The 19,149-nt window shown below is 36.5% G+C and overlaps 1 protein-coding gene across 1 annotated transcript in view; it reads left to right on the forward strand.

The window, feature by feature from the left end:
* ST8SIA6 (ST8 alpha-N-acetyl-neuraminide alpha-2,8-sialyltransferase 6) overlaps window positions 1-19,149 on the forward strand; it is a 113,290-nt gene that overhangs the window by 58,536 nt on the left and 35,605 nt on the right. The window contains exon 4 of the mRNA XM_007504917.3: window positions 9,717-9,803. Within this exon, the coding sequence (XP_007504979.2) occupies window positions 9,717-9,803 (87 nt within the window). The remainder of the gene's footprint in view (window positions 1-9,716; window positions 9,804-19,149) is intronic.

A 19,149-nucleotide genomic window follows, 5' to 3' on the forward strand; every position in this document is an offset into this window, starting at 1 on the left:
AATCCTAGCAGATCTGTTCTACTTTGTGTCTGTTTGTTGTCCTTTCCTTTTGATTTGACCTATAATATCTATTGCCTTATACATTTTGTTATGAGGTTAATGATGATGAAAATGTGAGTAGCTCTTAAACTGATAAGTCTGTCAAATCAAGAGAACGAAACCAAATAGAATATGGCATAACTTTAGACTCATATGACCTCATGGAACCTTTGAGTGCAAAAACCCAAATTCATGTTCTTTGTCTAGCACAATTCCTCATCTCTCATCTGGCACTGAATTCTTACACTTTAAACTCCAGTTCTTTCCTCTTTTTAATCCTTGTGAGTTTTGGTTTTGTTTTTGCTTCTGTTTAGGGCACCACTTCATGATTATGGATCTTTATGAATTATTGGCTTATCCATACTTTTTCTCTTTTTGTTATTTTCATTTTATTCAACCTATATCTGCTCTAAAAATCCCTAGCTATCTTTCATTCCCAATTCCCCAAACCTGGAGAGGAAGAAACCTGTAAGGGGGAGAAAAGGGTTTTTTTTATAAAAAGTTGGACTAGATTATTTAAGAATAGGGTCTCCAGGAATTTTATGAAATTCAAAAAAAGATTTATTTAACAATTTATTTACAAAATATAGAAAGATTGACGTAAGAAATCAGAGAGAGGATAGGGTAAGACATCTAGCCTATGCACTAAGTATTTTGCTCTGACCCCTGACTCAAAAACAGGTAGAGGAGTTTAGACCTTACCCAGAGAGGCCTCCGTCCTTGTAGCCGAGGACCTGGGGATGCAGGAGACTCTCTCAAGAGGATAGGTCTCTCCTGAGGCTAGTCTCTTCAGAAAAACCAGGAAACGGGTCAACTCTTTCACTCACCACGTGTCAATCCAAAGGGAGAGATTTAAGAACAGTCTCACCAGAAAAGTTCTCAGGTCCAGGCAGCAGATTCTTCATCAGCTTCCAACTTGAACTCAGAACTCCAGAAGAAGTCCATCCCCACAGGAAGTTGTAATTCCCTTTTAAAGGCACTTTCTTTTGCATCACTTCTTGTGCCTTCCTCCACTTTTACTTCTACCAATTACAGATGAAGCTTTGCTTAGGACTGCCCAGGGAGCAGTCAGTTTGATTCTGATTGGTCACCCACTATCGCAAATATGGGTCACAGCCTTCCCCTACTTAATCTTGAGTGGGATGTTTACACTTTTGGTGATTAAACCTAAAAATGGGCAGGGGAGTTAATTTAATCTTCATAATTAGGGGAGAGATTTAATTTAATCTTCACAGTATAGAGCATAAAATATATTCAATCAACATCATGTACCTAATCAGATATGATTCCCATTAGATCCAAGTCCAAATCCCATTCCTGGCCAGGACATGCCAATACCCTTGGGATCATTTTTTCTTAGCTAAATGTCATATGAAGTTATCTCAGGATCATTTCTATCCAGTGTCTTTTCATGGTCTTGTAAGACAGCCTTGTCCATGTTCTTCCATATTCCTCCCTAGAGATGTTTTTGTCAGTTACCAGGCCCTCCAAATCATTTTTGTCTTTGCATCTGTGTTTTCTAAACAAATCAAGGCTGGAGCTATGGCAATTAGCCCTAATGCTAGCTTAGTTTTTATTCCTTTTGCTTTAGAAATGGATATATACTATGGCCATCTCCTCTAACTGCTCAATGGCCTGATTGTATACAAATAACTCATTAAAATGATGATCACATTTATAATTAGTAATTTCTTTTCTGTTATACCATAGTCAATTATATTTTCTATGATATCATTTGGAGCCTGTGACATCCAGTACTCTGAAATTATTCTTGATGCATTAGAATAGAATTTTCTGAGTAATCTCAGCTTTTGGCTTCTTTCATTTGGCAAACCCAAACTACATTTTTAAAACATTGCCACCCCATCTTATTCTACAAAGTAATTGTAGAAATCATCTCCATCTTAGAAATAGTTGAGTTAGAAAACAATTTCTCCCTTTTCTTTGTGTTGAGTTTAAACTGTATGGTGCCATCTTAATAAAATTAGATTTTATTTACAACTCATTTGCTATTCCCATAACATCCATGAGAACACAATTCATAAGCCACAAACCTAATAAAAGGAATGACATGATTTTGAGGACATGAAACTTTTCAAAAGCCTACCAGCCTTAAAATACAATCCACTTTTCCAATTTTTTTGTACATTTTAATTAGGCTGCTTTAAAAAGTGTTTGCTGAGGCAGCAGTATATTGTACAACAGTTCCCGAAAGAACAGCTGGAGGATCAGCAGTAGAAATTAATTAAGGAATCTCCATATTCCTTTTGTAGGAGCATGACATTATTGTCATAGGTAGGTTTTATACTCTCACTCCCATAAATAATTTTGATATTAAAAGCCCTTTAAATTTTCAGGCATTTCAAAAGGATACATGACTTGAAGTCAAAGACCTTGATTTGTCTAAGACCTACTTCTGCCGTGTATTCTATATATAATGTCTGCTTTGTGATAACCTCTTTGAGACTCAGTTTTTTTCATCTTCTAAATAGAATGATTATACTATCTCATAGGACTATTATGAGGAAAACATTTTAAAACATGCTAAATATATGTAAATTAGTATTATCAAAAATGGCAATTGTTATTCCTATTGGGTGAGTTAAGGAAGAACTATCCTTGCAGCTCTAGAGACAACTATTGACTTAATGATCAGTGGGCACATTGGCTACTCCTGGGTCTTTACCACTGTAGCTGACTTTTGACTGACCTGCTTCCTCTTTGAAAGAGTACATAATGTCATCTTGGCAATTTTTCATTAGACTCCTTTTAATTAAAAGAGTCCTATACTTATGAGAAAGAATGCTATCCACATCCAGAGAAAGAACTGTGGGAGTAGAAACACAGAAGAAAAACACCTACTTGATCACATGGGTTGATGGGGATATGATTGGGGATGTAGACTCTAAATGATTACTCTAGTACAAATATCAATAATATGGAAATGGGTCTTCATCAATGATATATGTAGAACCCAGGGGAATTGCTCATTGGCTATGAGAGGGGGATAGGAGGTGGGCAGGGAAAGAACATGAATCATGTAACCATGGAAAATTTTTCTTAATTAGTCAATTAAATATAATAAATAAATAAAAATAAAAAGAATAAAAGTCCTGTAGCCAAAAATGGATGGAGTAAGGTCAATGGACTATTACCTTCCCTCTGGCAGAATACCATCCTCTTTATTGAAAAAATGTGGTCATATTCATATATTCAGAAATGTATCCCAAAAGTGTCATCAAAAATTCTAGACTTATAGCTAGGTTAACAGGCATCTTCTGGTATTATTTCAGTTTTTCCATCCTATTGATATATCATTTTTTATTAGGTTATAGGACAAAATGTTGGGGATTGATTTTTAAATGTTAATATGGAGATGAAATTTGATATCAGTGCTGTTCTTGTCAAATATGCTTAATATTAGTGATAGTAACAGTGATATCAATTCATTTAACCCAATTTTAGTTTGATAGATTTCATCATGCTGAGCCATAAGTTGGGTAGGTTCTATCAACAAAGTTAGACAGCAGAGAACTGAAAACTAGTCATGGGAAGAGGCTGACCTGGCTTTTAGTCATTCCTCTATCAAATCCTGGCTAGGTGAACTTGATTAGTCAATTAACTTTTCAATGATCCCAAACACAACTCTATTAGATTATATTTAAGTTGCAGAGCATATCAACCAATATATCAATAAACATTTATTAAGCACCTATTATGTACCAGGCACTATGCTAAGGGGTGGGGATGCAAAAAGAGGTAAAATACAATCCCTGCCCTCATGCAATTCACAATCTAAAGGCATGTGCAAGTCTGCTTTGATTAGAGGGAATTTCTTTACTGTGAGTTCCTTTACATGGTGAAATCACAATATCTAGATGTGTGTTGGTAAACCTATAGCCCATGTGCCAGAGGAGGCTATTCCCCTCACCCTCTCCACACATGCCTGAGGACATTTCTCCCATCACCTGCCTCTCTACCCAGAAGCCCAGTAGGAGCACTTTCTTCCTCCCCTGTCTGGGGTTAGGCAAGGAGGTGGTGGGGCTCACATGCAATGTGAGCTTTGTAGTTTGGGCACTCAGTCTCTAAAAGGTTTGCCATTACTGGTCTAAACAAACAAACAAACAAAACCTCAAAGAACTTTCAGCTCTTTAGAAGCTAGAAAACAGCACAGCTTTGTATAAAGTTAACAATGATAATTAATTAAAATAGAAAGACACTTGGTTGTCTTCTAATATAATCTCTAGCCCTATCCCTCAGGCTCCTCCCCCATAGTCCTCAACAGCAAACCTTCTTTGATGTCTTTCTCCCTAAACCAGCCCCATTTTATCATTTCATGTCAACTGACACTTTTCCAATGTGCACTTTGTGATATTTGCCCCAGGTACCACATTGAGTGATATATTTTCTGGCACTGCAAGGGTTAATGTTCTAGTGCTGCATATAAATGTGTAGCCTTTTCAGATAATGCAATATTAAACTTTGTTAGCTCTGATAGGAGCCAGGGAATAGAATCTGTATCACTATCTTGATGATGAGTGAATCCCTGGAGCTGTTTCAATATGCTGTACTCAGATAACTCGGGTATACATGGTATATTGAAAGCAGTTGGCTTTGCCCATTTGGAACTTTCTCTAAGTAGAAATGTTCACATATCAATAAATTACCTCCTACAGACTTTGGCTTAAAAAATAAAGAGTAGTTGAGTGGTGTGTATAGAATATAGGTATCAGATCCTCATCTCCAATGCTGTCTTGGAGATGCATTGTCCATATCCATTCTTTTATCAGCCAAAAAAGGAGACCGATGTTCAGTGTTTGATTACATTGCATATACTTAACCTATTTCTACTCCCTATCTCATCCTCACATTTATCTTTAGTTAGTACTCATACATTTAAAGCAGCCAGGGACTTACAAGGTCCTCGAGTCCAGACTCCTGCAATTTTACAGATGATGTAATTGAGAACTAGAGAGGCAGAATGTGACTTGCCTAATTCCATAGGGGTAATCAGTAGGAGAGATAGAATTTGAACCCAGGTCCTCTTACTTCAGATCTATACCCTTTCTATAGTAACAAACTTCCTGTCTTCTCATCAATGTCTTCCTCACAGCTATAACAATTGCACTGACTGACTGAAAACTGGGGGAAATTAATATTGAATTGAGCTATTTTTTATAAAATAATTTTCTCTTTAGCTCCTTCTGAAAAACCTTCTGATTCTAAACTGAAGCTACAGTTTCCTCCAGGTTATGGAGCTTTGTTGTCTCTCCCTTTTTTTGGAGTCTTAAAAGGATAACAGGATTAGGGGTAGGACTGAAAAGCCAGTTGACCCACTTGAAAGATGAAATCAATAAGCCCTAAACAAACAAACAAACAAACAAGCTCTCTCCTCCTGGTTGGGAAGTATGGTAAACCCTGATTAAGAGTACACTAGGCAGCCATGATGACTGACCAGAATATGTTGCCATCTTCTGGTCTCCACAAGGACATTCCCTTTCCTGTGATAAATGATGAGAGAAGGATTGAGGTTTCTTAGTCCACCTTCTTGAGTGATCAGAAATGTCTTGAGATCACATGTAAAACCGAGTGGAATTGCGCATCAGCTACAGCAAGGGGGTCGGGGAAGGGGAAGGAAAGACCATGAGTCCTGTAACCATGGAAAAATATTCTAAATTAATAAATTAAATAAAAATTTCCAAAACTGGGGGGTGGGGTGGGGAATAGCTTTAAAAAGAAAATAAAATGTTTGTTATTAAAAAAAAAAAAAGAAATGTCTTATGATGTCCAAGAGAGGGACTGAGTGATGAGATCACAAGGAGTATATGTAGGAACTCACTGCCCTGCTTTCATTCCTTGGCATCACTTCAGATTATGTATAGAGTCAACTACTAGTTTAGATTTTCTTGATTTGTAACTAACTTAAAAATTAAAAAAGGCAAATACTGCCTTTTGAGAATTCAGTTGTTACAAAATTATATGTGCAGCGACATATTTTCAGGACAAGCAGTTTTCCCCCCATATATTACCTCTGATGCTAGCCTTACTGAACAATAACAACACTGGACTTAATTTCCCAAATGAAGCTATTTTCTGGTTTGTTTTCAACATAAAATGGCCAAGACAAAGGGGAGGAAATTCTTTCTTGCATCTCATTCTTTAATTTCCTTATTTGTAACTGTCTCTAGTGCTAAAGGAAAAAGGTTCTTTTACCCTTTTCAGGGTAACTAAATGATATTTTGATCTCACTGACCACAGGAAAGGAATTAATTTCAGAACTGTCCAAACACAGCTTCTTCATTTGTGCTGGGATAGGCTGCTCTGCTATGTGATGACTAGATCACTTCCTTTTCCCTCTATGACAATATATTCAAACACTGTTTTTTATTTTTTTTTATTTTTTGTGAATTGCAATGAGTTAAATTAGGCAGCCTCAAAATGATTGGCTTCTGGCCTAAACTGGAGACAGCTAGCTGTCTTCCAATTGGTGATGGATAGTAATTTGGAGGCTATACATGAAACTTGCCGTCAGAGACAAACATGATTTTAAGTGGAAAATGGTACCATTTTGTAAGTATGCCAAAGGAAAGTTATGATATTACAGGTGTGAGAATATTTATACAAGAGCTAATTAACTGATGTCATTGTCACTGACTTCCCAAGTTAATTAATGCTTCCTGTAGTTTTTCAGAATAGAGCTGGGAACCAAAAGCTTCAAGCTTTAGTCTTGGACTGTGAGATTTAAAATAGTGAAGCCCATAAACTGTAGTGAGTTAAAATGGTGGAAGATATAAATTGTGATAGATATAAGAGAGGGTGAGTAAATTTGACCACAGAAAATATGCTTCACTACAGTGTCTTGGTTTTTAAATCAAATATAAGGTGGTCACCAGGGAAATATTCCCAATTATTCAAATACCCAAGTCAACTGGGTTTTATAGAGATTTTAATTAATACAAATGTGGAATTAAAGAAAAGAGAAAAAGAGATAAAAAGGAAATAAGTATGAAGGGCCTTAAGCCAACTGGCCTAGACTTGAGTCTTAAGAGAGAGAGATCAGTCAGTCAGCCTTTTAACACTCACCACAAGGTCTGCCTAAGCAAGGATTCTAGTGACACCAGGCCAGCATCATCTCAGCTGCTTTCACCAGCTCCCTCCTCCATCTGAATGTTTCAGAATCAGTCCTTCCTCAATCTGAATGTTTCAGAATGACCTCCTCAATCTGAATGTTTCAGAATGATCTCCAGCTCTTCTCTGAGCTCTTATTTTTAAGGGCAAAATCTCCTATGTCACCTCCCCTAAGTTCTTCCATCTACCAATCACTGTAGATGTTTTCCAAAGGACAGCCCATTTTGAATTCACAGCTGAGTGATTAATCTCTTTAGTAAGTCAGAAAAAAACCTCTGAGTAAGTTTTCACCTTGTCGGTCTAAGTAGTTTACAAGTTGCCCCACCTTTATAGGCACCTAGCATCCCATTGTATCAATTCCAAAAACAGGCATGGCTCAAAGAACTCCTTTCCTTTATAAGTATGGTTTTCAAGTACTTTGATTGTTTAGCAAGGAGTTTTCTGCCCTAAAGCAGTCTTAAGTATGGGTGGAATCGAGGTCCTCCCATAGCAAGGAGTTTTCACATTCAAGTAGAGTTCTCACTATCTGGTAGGGAATTATTTCAAGTAGGGAATTGGAGGATTCCTCAATGTGGAGTAAAATTTTTAACATTCATAAGTCTGTGAAATTTTAAGGTTTACAGGACCTACCACCTAATAGCTCTGAGACATTGGACAAGTTATTTAACATCACCGTGCCTTAGTTTCCTCATCCATAAAATGGGGATAGTGATTTTTCTACTACCTAGTGGTACACTCGGTGCTAGAGCAATTAGTTAGTGAAAAGAATACTGGACCTAGAGTTAAGAAGAACTGATTTTCAATCCAGCCTCAGACACTAGCTATGTGACTTTGAGCAAGTCACCTCACCCTATTGGCCTCAGTTTCCTCAACTATAAAATGAGCCAAAGAAGGAAATAGCAAACTTCTCCAGTATCTTTGCCAAGAAAGCCCCAAAGAGTTACAGAATTAGACATGACTGAAAACGACTAAACTGAATTGAACTGATAGTTTCATAGGCAGAACTGAAGGGGACCTTAGAGATTATCTCATCCAACTGCTTATTTTACAGATGAGGAAACTGAGGCTTAAAGACTTTATGTGACTTGCCCCCAAATTACACAGGTAATAATTGACAAAAAATATGATACAAAACCAACTCCTTTGACATTAATGCATTGCTGGTGGAGTTGTGAATTGATCCAACCATTCGGGAGGGCAATTTGGAACTATACCCAAAGGGCTTTAAAAGACTGCCTACCCTTTGTTCCAGCCATAGCACTGCTGGGTTTGTACCCCAAAGAGATAATAAGGAAAAAGACTTGTACAAGAATATTCATAGCTGCACTCTTTGTGGTGGCAAAAAAATTGGAAAATGAGGGGATGCCCTTCAATTGGGGAATGGCTGAACAAATTATGGTATATGTTGGTGATGGAATACTATTGTGCCCAAATGAATAATGAACTGGAGGGATCCCATGTGAACTGGAACGACCTCCAGGAATTGATGCAGAGTGAAAGGAGCAGAAGCAGGAGAACATTGTACACAGAGGCTGATACACTGTGGTACAATTGAATGTAATTGATTTCTCTAGTAGTAGCAATGCAATGATCCAGGACGATTCTGAAGGACTCATGAGAAAGATGCTATCCACATCCAGAGGAAGAACTGTGGGAGCAGAAACACAGAAGAAAAACAGCTGCTTGATCACATGGGTGGATGGGGATATGACTGGGAATGGAGACTCTTAAGTGATCACCCTAGTGCAAACATCAACAATATGGAAATAGGTCTTGATCAATGACACATGTAAAACTCAGTGAAATTGCTCATTGGCTATGGAAGGGGGTGGTAGGAGAGGAGAGAAAGAACATGAATCATGTTACTATGGAAAAATATTCTAAATTAATTAATTAAATAAAGATTTTTAAGGAAAAAATATCCAACTCCTTTGACTCCAAAACTAACACTCTTAACACTGTACCATCCTGCCTTCTTGGTTACAAAGGAGAATTAGAGGTTGCTTGTTTCTTTTTCAAGGATGAATACTGAGGGGGGGGGGGAGAGATAGCAATCTGTGTATATTTGTGTGTGTGTGTATATATTTACATTCAATAAGACATTCCAAAATATTTAAACAATTATTGATTTTAATCTTGTGGATCAAAATAAAAATTGTATGAGTCCAAAACTATTGACTGTGTAAATGCTAATTCTGAAAAGGAGACATTAACCAGTCTATTATTGGCATAAATCTAGTAGGTATTTGTATTTATTTCTCGCTGCATTAAAACAAAAGGTGAATTGCCAGATAATCTTGAGATATTCATGCTTGTACATGCAGACATATTTTTATTTATTTAGAATCCTCTTATACAGAAAATATGATCATGAATTTTCAGTCACATAATTATGGTAAAGGATATTTTGCTTTCTATCTGCAGGCTTGAAATTAAGCTACTCGGTCAATTAATTTATTGAAATGGCCCTTATATACTTGTATGCTTCAACATTTTACATTTTCTAAGATTTTCATGCTCTTAACTCTCTTGACATTTCTCACTTTTAGGTATTCAGAAGATTATTACCTTCAACTTATTACAAATGTACAGAAATGCAAATGGCAACAGCAACCTGAAGAGCAAAAGAAATTTAGGTAAAAATTTTATCATGAGAGACAAACTTGTTTATCTTTGTTTGGAAGTAGGATGATAATTTTCAAGACCAGTTAGTGTTGTTTGTTTTTTTAAACTACATTATCTTGAAATAGAAATGTAGATTCCCATCACTGGAAACCTTTGAAATTTCATTTCTTCACTTTTTCTTTATATTTCCTTTTTTTTGTTTGCATTAGTAACCATTTTCTAAATCAACCTATATGCCATCATTTCCAAACCTTGACTTATGAAGCAAATTGTAATCAACCATTCTTCTGAAATAACTTTGTAGAGATGGAAATCTGTACATTACCCTCCCTTTTTATATAGTTGTGTGGGTATGTATATGTGCTTGGAAAAATGGGCCTGTTAAAAAATTATATGTAAAATAAGAATTATCTAAATCTATAACCATGTAGTTAACCATATCATGAAAAACTTTGCACATAAAAACCTAAAGACTTCATGCTTAAAAAAAAAACAAAAAAGAAAAGAAAAAAATGAGGATATCTTCAGGCTACAATTTCCATAGGCTTCATGGCCCTTCAGCAGTTAAAAAAATCTTTTTTTAATAATTAAAGGAACTGTGTAGAACTATTATTGTGACAGGTTATGCAACATATGACAAGACACGACAGTAATGGCGAGAAAGCAGTTTATGTTGATCATCATCAGGTATGTGTTTTCCACATTAACTTTTTAAACATTGGTTTTGCGCCTAATCTAATATAGCTTGTTCTCCTGTGAAGAAACTGCTATCATTCTGTAGTATGATATTAGAAAGTGGATAAATACTGCTCTTATCTGAACCCTGTAATTAAAAATTCTAAAATCTGATTCTCAAGCCCATTTGAAAAATTTGAAAGGCCCCCTACTGATGTGTCTGATGGAAATGTTTAAAAATTTATTTGTTCTTAAATTAATACTCTGTCGACTAACAAAATTTGTAAACCTTGAATTCATTCTACAGATTTTATCAAGTTTCTTCTTTCTATGTGTACAGTGCTCAGATAAATATCACTGAGTATTTACAAAGGATATTGAGATAAAGCCCCTGCCTTATAGGAACTTACAATCGATTTGAAGAAATGCAATTTATTCACATTATATTTTAAAGTAGAAAATTGTGACAAATTAGTAATATTAATAATTGCTAACATTTATCTAACATCTACTATGTGACAAATAGGTTCTCATTTAATCCTCACAATAGACCTATAAGGAAGGTGCTATTATTATTCCCATTTTACAGATGAAGAAGCTGAGGCAAACAGAGTTTAAGTGGCTTGCCCAAGGTCACACAGCTAGGTGTTTGAAATAAAATTTTAATTTGTCTTCCCGACTCCTGGTCCAGCACTCTATCTGCTGCACTATCTAGTTTCATAGATGACAATTACCCAAATAAATGGAAGAATGATAAGAGCTGGAATGGCTCATGCAGAAAACTGGCTTCATGGAGAATTTCAACTCGAGAGACTTTGATGGTTGAGGAAGAATTAACTGGAGAAAAGAACTGGGAGTCAATGCAAGGTGTTTAGAGGAAACAAGATCAATTTAGCTTCACCACAAGTGAGAAGCTTAAGATGAAGCTAGTTTAACAGGATCATTCCAGAATAGGAAGTTTGAACTTGATTGCATAGGGTGGTAGGGAATCATTAGAGTTTTTTGAGCAGAGGAATGAGTCAATGAAATTGAGATTTTACAAAGAATATGCTGGCTCCATTGGTGTAAGAGGGCTCAAAAATAGTTTGCATCAAATATTGGCTTAATCTCATTGGATTTTGTGAAGAAGATGCTGTTGTTAATCTCATCTTCCAGATCATCCTAATGACCCTGTGAAATAGGTATTATTCTGATCCTCATCTTACTTCTGAGGTTAGTGACTTACCTATAGTCATTCAATTAGTGAGTATCTGATACAGAAGTTGAACATAGATTTTCTTCACTCCAAGTTCAATACTCAGTGCAATCCCTTTGATGAAGGGACAGGCAAAAAGCACAGGGTTGAACTCTTTCAAGAAGCCAATAGTAAAAGAATGATGCTTTGAACCAGAGAATAAAAAATAACATTGTAAACAGTGGAATGATGAACCAATGCCCACTGTTATCATTCTAGCTAGAATGATAGTGGTGGTAGAGGAAAGAGACCAACCAAAAAGATCATTGAAAGAAAGAATCAAAGGGATTTGGTGTTTCTTGAATATATGGAATGAAAGATGAGGAAAAACAACATGGCCAATGTGGAAATGTTTTCATTAATCACACAAGTTTAACATAGATCAGATTGCTTACTGTCTAGGAGAGCAGGAAGGAGAAAGAGGAAAGGAGAGAATTTGGAACTCAACATTTTAGAAAACTAATGTTAAAAATAGTTTTTACATGTAATTGTGGAAAAATCAAATATTAAATTTTAAAGTGAAAATTTTAAAAAGAAAGATAAGGAAAAGTTAAAGATGTCTCTGAGCTTCCAACCTAGAGTGACTGGGATAATAATGGTGATCCTGGTAAATGTGGGAAAGCTGGAGAAGGAAGCTAGTTTGAGGAGGGTGATGATGGCTTTGATTTTGGACTCAAACTGAGTTTGAATGAATGACTACATTATTGATTAGAAATTCTTCCTATTAAAGTCACTCCTCTTTTTATAGAAAATAATTTGCTTTTGTTGTTCAGTTGTTTTCAGTCATATCTGATTCTTCATGACCCCATTTGGGATTTTTTGACAAAAGTATTGGAAGAGTTTGCCATTTCCTTCTCCAGCTCATTGTATAGATGAGGAACTGAGAGGTAAAAGGGTTTTGTGACTTGCCCAAAGTCACACAGCTGGGCAGTGTCTGAGGTTGGATTTGAACTCAGAAAGATGCATCTTCCTGACTTCTGGCATGATTGTCTCTAGAAGGCTACTATTAAATGACTCTGTTACTCAGGGTTGAAAGGAGTCTATCCTTCTAACACACCTTCATGGTTTTGTTTAACAGATTTTCAAGCTGATACCTTTAAAGCTACAACTTATTTCTTGGAGAAAATTAGAAGTCCATTGAACAAAAGGAGACAAATTAGTATCAGGCCCTGGATGAGTTAAGTTCAGTTTGGGGGGTAGAAGAGAGGAGAAATGAGGGTATTCAGTTCAAGAGAATACCTCATGGCAAGGGCTAGTTAATATACTGGATTACAGAATTGAGATTGTAAGGAACTTTGATAGGCTAGACCCATGCTCTAATATCATGGGATTCAGTTTAATTGATAAATTAAAAGTGTAAGCAGGATTAAAAAAGTCAATTCCTGTGAAAAAGTTCTGGACTTCAGTGGGTACACAAATGCTCTATGAGCCTACAGTGTGGCAACATTGCTTTAAAAATGGAGCTAATGGGGGAAGGGACATCCATATGGCTCAGTGAATTAAGAGCCAGGCCTAGAGAAGGGAGGTCCTAAATTCAAATCTGGCCCAAGATACTTTCTAGCTGTGTGACCCTGGGCAAGTCACTTAACCCCCATTGCCTAGCCCTTACTGCTTTTCTGCCTTAGAACCAATACAAAATAGTGATTCTAAGATAAAAGATAAGGATTATTTGGTTGTTTGTTTGTTTTTTAATAGAGCTAATGGGTCACTATGCCCTATGCTCAATGTCTACAGTCTTGTGTTTAATCCTGCAAGCTAGATATTAAGAGAGACAGTGTATTAAAAGAAAAGCAATCAGGACTGTGAGGGTCAAGGGACTAAATCATAAAAGTAAAGGGAAGGGAATGGGAATGCTTTGCCTGAAGAGAAAATTTAGTCTTGACATGATAGTTATCTTTAAATATCTGAGCATTTATCATGTGAAAGAAGAATGAGACTCATTCAATGAGACTCCAGAACTAGGACCATGGAGTGGAAATGACAAGAAGACAAAATTTCATTTAATATAGGAAAGAATTTTCTAACAGTTAATTCCTTTGAGAATGGCATGAGTTGCCTGATAGAGGAGGGAGAATTCAGTCACTGAAAAGTGTCTTGGAGAGGTCAGTTGACCATCTTTTAGTGATGATGGAGAGAGGATTTCTGCATTGGGTGGAAGATCAGACTCTGTAACCTTTAAGATTCTTTAAAAAAATTTTTCTTTATTCAAATATATTTTATTTACCCAATTGCTAGTAATAATTATTTTCCAACATGTTTTCCAAGATTATAAAATCCAAACTGTCTCCCTCCCTTCCCTGCCCCCTTTCGGAGATGGTAAGCAATTAGATCTGAGTCATACATGTATTTTCATGCAAAACACACTTCCATATTTGTCATTGTTGTAAGAGCACACTTGTATAAAACCAAAACGTCAAAATAAAATCATAAGTGAACTGATGTGAAAGATAGTATACTTTGATCTGCATCTGACTCCAATAGTTCTTTCTCTGGAGGTGAATAATATTTATTTTCATACGTCCTTCAAAATTGTCCCAGATCATTGCATTGCTGAAAGTAGCTAAATCTTTCACAAGTTGATCATTGTACAATATTGCTATTACTATATGCAGTGTTATCCCAGCTCTGCTTATTTCACTATGCCTCAGTTCCTGTAGGTCTTTCTAGCTTTTCCTGAAATCATTCTGCTTATCATTTCTTATAGTACAATAGAATTCTATTACCAATATACACCACAATTTGTTCAGCAATTATCCAATTGATGGACGTACTCTCAATTTCCAATTCTTTGCCACCACAAAAAGAGCTGCTGTAAATATTTTTGTATAAGTAGGTCCTATCTCCTTTTTTATAATCTCTCCAGGATATTGTAAACCTTAAAATTTCTTAGACTTATAAATGTTGGAAATTTCAAATTTCCAACATTTATAAGTCTAAGAAATTTTTTCATACTTGAAAAAGTCTAAGAAATTTTAAGGTTTACAATATAGACGCAGTGGAGGCATTCCAGGGTCAAAGGGTATGTATAATTGTATGGTCTTTTGGGTATACTTACAATTATTTTTTAAAATAGTTTTTATTTATATCTTTTTTTTTTTACAACTTAAGAGATTTCTTCTTTCTATTCCTATCCTTCCCATTCCAGACAGCTAGTCTTTTTAACCAAAGATTTTCTTTTTTTAAAGAATAAAGAAGGGAAAAATGAAAGATGAAAGGAGAAAAATTTCAGCAAAACTTATTAGATCTCTTCTTTAAAAAAAAAAAAAAAACCTGTATCTTCTATCATAGAATCAAAACTGGCTATTGGTTCCAAAGCAGAAGAGTGATAAGGGGTAGGCAGTGGGAGTTAAGTGACTTGCCCAAGACTCACAGCTAGGATACATCTAGGCTAGATTTAAACTCATGAGCATCCATCACTAGATCTGGATCTCAATCCACTGAGCAACCCTGCCCCCAGATCTCTTCTAATTCTAATATTCTACCATTATAAGGTCCTATGATTTGAGATCATTATTCAATAAGCATTTTTTAAGCTCCGTTGTGCTAGTCTATTCTAGACAGTGTCAGACAGAGTAGGAACATGACTCTTCAAGGGTCTGGAATGGACCTCAGAGGCCACCTAATCCAGCCTCCTAATTTTATAGATGAGGAAACTGTGGTCAGAATAAATAGCAAAGCAGAGATTTTAACTCAGATGTTCTGACTTAAAATGTAGAGCCAATTCCACTAGAAAGAGCCCTTGTAAAAGTATGGAAGGAGGCAGGTATCTATAGATCAGACAGACTAGACTCATTTCAGAATGAGGCAAGACAAGAATCTAGGTCTTATGAGCTAGAGTCAATAATGTTCTGAGAATGCAAGACTGACTTAGGACAGTGAGCCCATGTATAATAGAAGGGATATAGTTCCCTAAATGAATCTCTACATTTTTTTTAAACCCTTTCCATCTTGAAATCAATACTATGTATTGGTTCCAAGGCAGAAGAGTTGTAAGGGCTAGGCAATGGGGGTTAAGTGGCTTGCCCAGGGCCACACAGCTGGGAAGTATCTGAGGCCAAATATGAATCCAGGACCTCCCATTTCTAGACCTGGCTCTCAATCCACTGAGCCACAGATGCCCCCGAATCTCTAGATTTCTGAAGCAAGGAATGGGAGCAGGGATATGCTGGAAAGATGTGAAACAGCCCAAAACCTTATTCACAGTGAAAAAAATTTTCACAGTGAAATACCTTGGAAATTAGGGCTTGATCTGTTTTATTGATTATATAAACTTGGTAAAATGATGGACAAAATGTTACTACTGCAGATTAAACTTAAAAGTGTATCTCGCTATACATTTTTCCCCCTGGAGATCTGGTTACTCACATCACTGGGTGGGAATTTGGATTAGACAATCATTGAGGTCTTTTTGGGGGGAGTCTAATGTAGGTCTTCCCAAGGTTAGATATATTACCTGTGCCTGGGTTTTTTTTTTTTCTTTCCCCTAGGAGACAAAAGTTCTATTTATGCAACTTGTATATGAAGCTGGACTCTTGTAAAATTAAATCATTTGTACTCTCGGAGTCACATCTAGTTAGAGAATAATTGGAATCTGAAAGAACAAATGCAGTCTTTCATAGTTTAACAGATATTTAGTTTAGGTATTCCAGAATCTTCAGTCATTTTGTAGTTTTCTCAGGAAAGACATGCTATTGTAATGGCCTATTCCAAACTTACCTGGGGTGACTTAGGAGGGAAGAACACAGCTCTTCAAATTTCCTATCTCTCATTTTCAGAATCTGAGTGATACTCATTTCCTTGGGCATGACCCAGAGATGGTTCAATTTAAATTCAGATGCTTGAAAAACCTGCTTTTCCTCTTCTTCACACTTGAAAGCATCTTTCTGAAGCTCTGAAAATTTTGGGGTGGGGAGACTTTAATGCCAAGCAGAAGACCTATGAGCTTCAGTAATTAGTCTAACCAGATTCCCATGGTTACTTGCATACTAATTATTATATTAGCATTCTTGAGTAGTTCTCCAATTTGAAAGGGGTGTAGTTATTTGGGCAACAAATTACAGGAACCAATCATTTCAAGGACCAAGACCAAGAATACTCCTTTCTCCAGGCTAGTGTATTTCTCTTCAGAAATACATTTCCTTGGGGCAGCTGGGTGGCTTGGTGGATAGAGAATCAGACCTAGAGATGGGATATTCTGTGTTCAAATATGACCTCAGACATGCCCTAGCCATGTGACCCTGAGCAAGTCACCTAATCCCAATTGCCTAGATCTTAATGCTCTTCTGCTTTGGAACCAATACCCAGTATTGATTCTAAGGCAGAAGGTAAGGGTTTTAAAAAACAACCACGTTGCCTTGAAATGCCCTCTAGGCATTCTAATATTGTCACACATTGTAAGAGTTAAATTTTGGGGGGAAACTGAGGCAGGTAGAAATTAGTTTCTGCAAGGAGTATTATATTTTTAGAGGTTTATTAAAGGTTAAGGATTAAAGAAAATACAGAATAAGAAAGCACAAGCCTAGGCCCAGAGAGGTCTAGACAACCTCACCTACATTATGAAAGGACCCATCTGCTTGCAAGCAGGAACAGGAAAAAAAAGAGACCCCGCCGTAGGCGGAGACCCTTTAAATAATAATTTGCTCTTGGCCCAGGTGAGAATTCAGTGAGATTACAAAGCATTCTGGGGAAGTGGAGCAAGGACTTCTGGGGATTGAAGTCCTGGATTCAAGTCTCCATTTTTACAACATCTTTGTGAAATCTCAACATTTTATGGATAAGCATTAGGATGGATCATCCCTGGATCTTATCAGTCATAGACTTAGTGGATAAGCAGCACCCAAAATGTTTGGTGTCATGAGACAAAGCCATTATAAGTAAAAAACAAATGCTTTCATAGTAGAGGAGGGAACTAGGTATCTTTGAAACAATACTATCCTAACAGCTATTTTTCTGTGGTTGGATTCTCTGTTCTACTGGCTGGTGCACAAAAACAATTGGTTTATTGTCAAATTAGGCAATACTATATATATAGTCTCTTGGGATTTCTTAAGTTAAATTTCCCCAAAAGTTATCCTCTTGTCTTTTTTCCTGAGCTGGAGGCATTGAAAAAAAAAATTAGATGTTGCATTAGCAAATTCACTACATATTTTAATGATAAACTATGTTTACTTTTATATGTCCTGCAGACTTTCTTATCCTATCACTTATGCAAATTTTCATAGCTGAAATATACAAAGACACTGAATAATTAATAATTTAAGATACTTCCAAGAGATCATAGAACTGGGTACCCAAAGGTAGTTAGCTGCCAAAGTTTTCTGGCATGTTCTGATGTGTATCTTAAAGGGAAAAAATGGGTAGAATTTCAGATCCAGTATTTGTCATTTTACTAGTACTATTCATCACCTTCTCCCTTTCTATGACCACATATATCTTGGAAAGAAACAACAGCTCCTGAAGGAGGAACTGTTGTTATTGCTTCTTTTCTTAACTGTTTTATCTCCCTTCATTCATTCTCTAAGGCTCTTTTTTGGAATTCCTATAGGGTGACTCTGATGCTGGTACAGGTTATAAATGTTTCATTTTTATTTGAATTTAAGGAGCTAGGTGTACTTTATGACATGTGCACTGGGGGCAGTGGTCAGGTTGAAAAAGCTTCCTGTCCAAGTTCCTTCTGTCCAAGGACCATTTTTCATCGTTAATATCCTGTATCCCATCTCCTGTTTGTCCTACCATGTAGTGAGGCCATGCATTTAGAAGAGATGCAGCCAGTAACATGTCATTACTTCTGCCACATTTAGTAATAGGAACTGGCCTTTCTTCTTTTAGGCATTGTTTCCTCCCCTTGGTTTCCAGAAAATAGATTGTGCCAGCTGAATGCAATGCTCTCTCTCTCTCTCTTGTGATTCACCAGGCTCCTGGGCTTTATTCCCAAACTTATCTCCCAAGTTATTGTGTTCAAATATTAATGACGTTGCTTTGGGCTTCTGTGTCCAATAAGCATTCTTGTAGGATACTTTTCCATTCAGACCGTTATTTACTCATTCTATTGCTCACAGTTTTTACCCAGCTATATTATATTACTTGGACCCCCTGCCTTTTCCAAGATCTACATCTTTCTCCAGCATTCCAACACTGACCATTCACTTCTCTATTTCTCATTTCAGTAGGCTTCTTGTACTTTGCCCTGATCCTCACTCAAAACCCCCTTCTCCCCACAACCGTAGCCCCTTTTACCACAGTGTTTATAATCTACTTAGATTATGTATGAGCTGATTTTTCCAATGAGGTTTTGAAATAACAGAAACATGTGAGGCTTTGAGCTAGGACAGAAATCTGTTTATGCTGTTGGCAATATTCAGTTCCTCTGACCTTAGTCCTTCTGGGATTTTTCATGTGCCCTGTAGCAGAACTTTTCTTTTCTTTTCTTTTCTCTTCTCTTCTCTTCT

The sequence above is a fragment of the Monodelphis domestica genome, chromosome 5 (genome assembly GCF_027887165.1).
Source record: "Monodelphis domestica isolate mMonDom1 chromosome 5, mMonDom1.pri, whole genome shotgun sequence".
Classification (NCBI taxonomy): Eukaryota; Metazoa; Chordata; class Mammalia; order Didelphimorphia; family Didelphidae; genus Monodelphis; species Monodelphis domestica.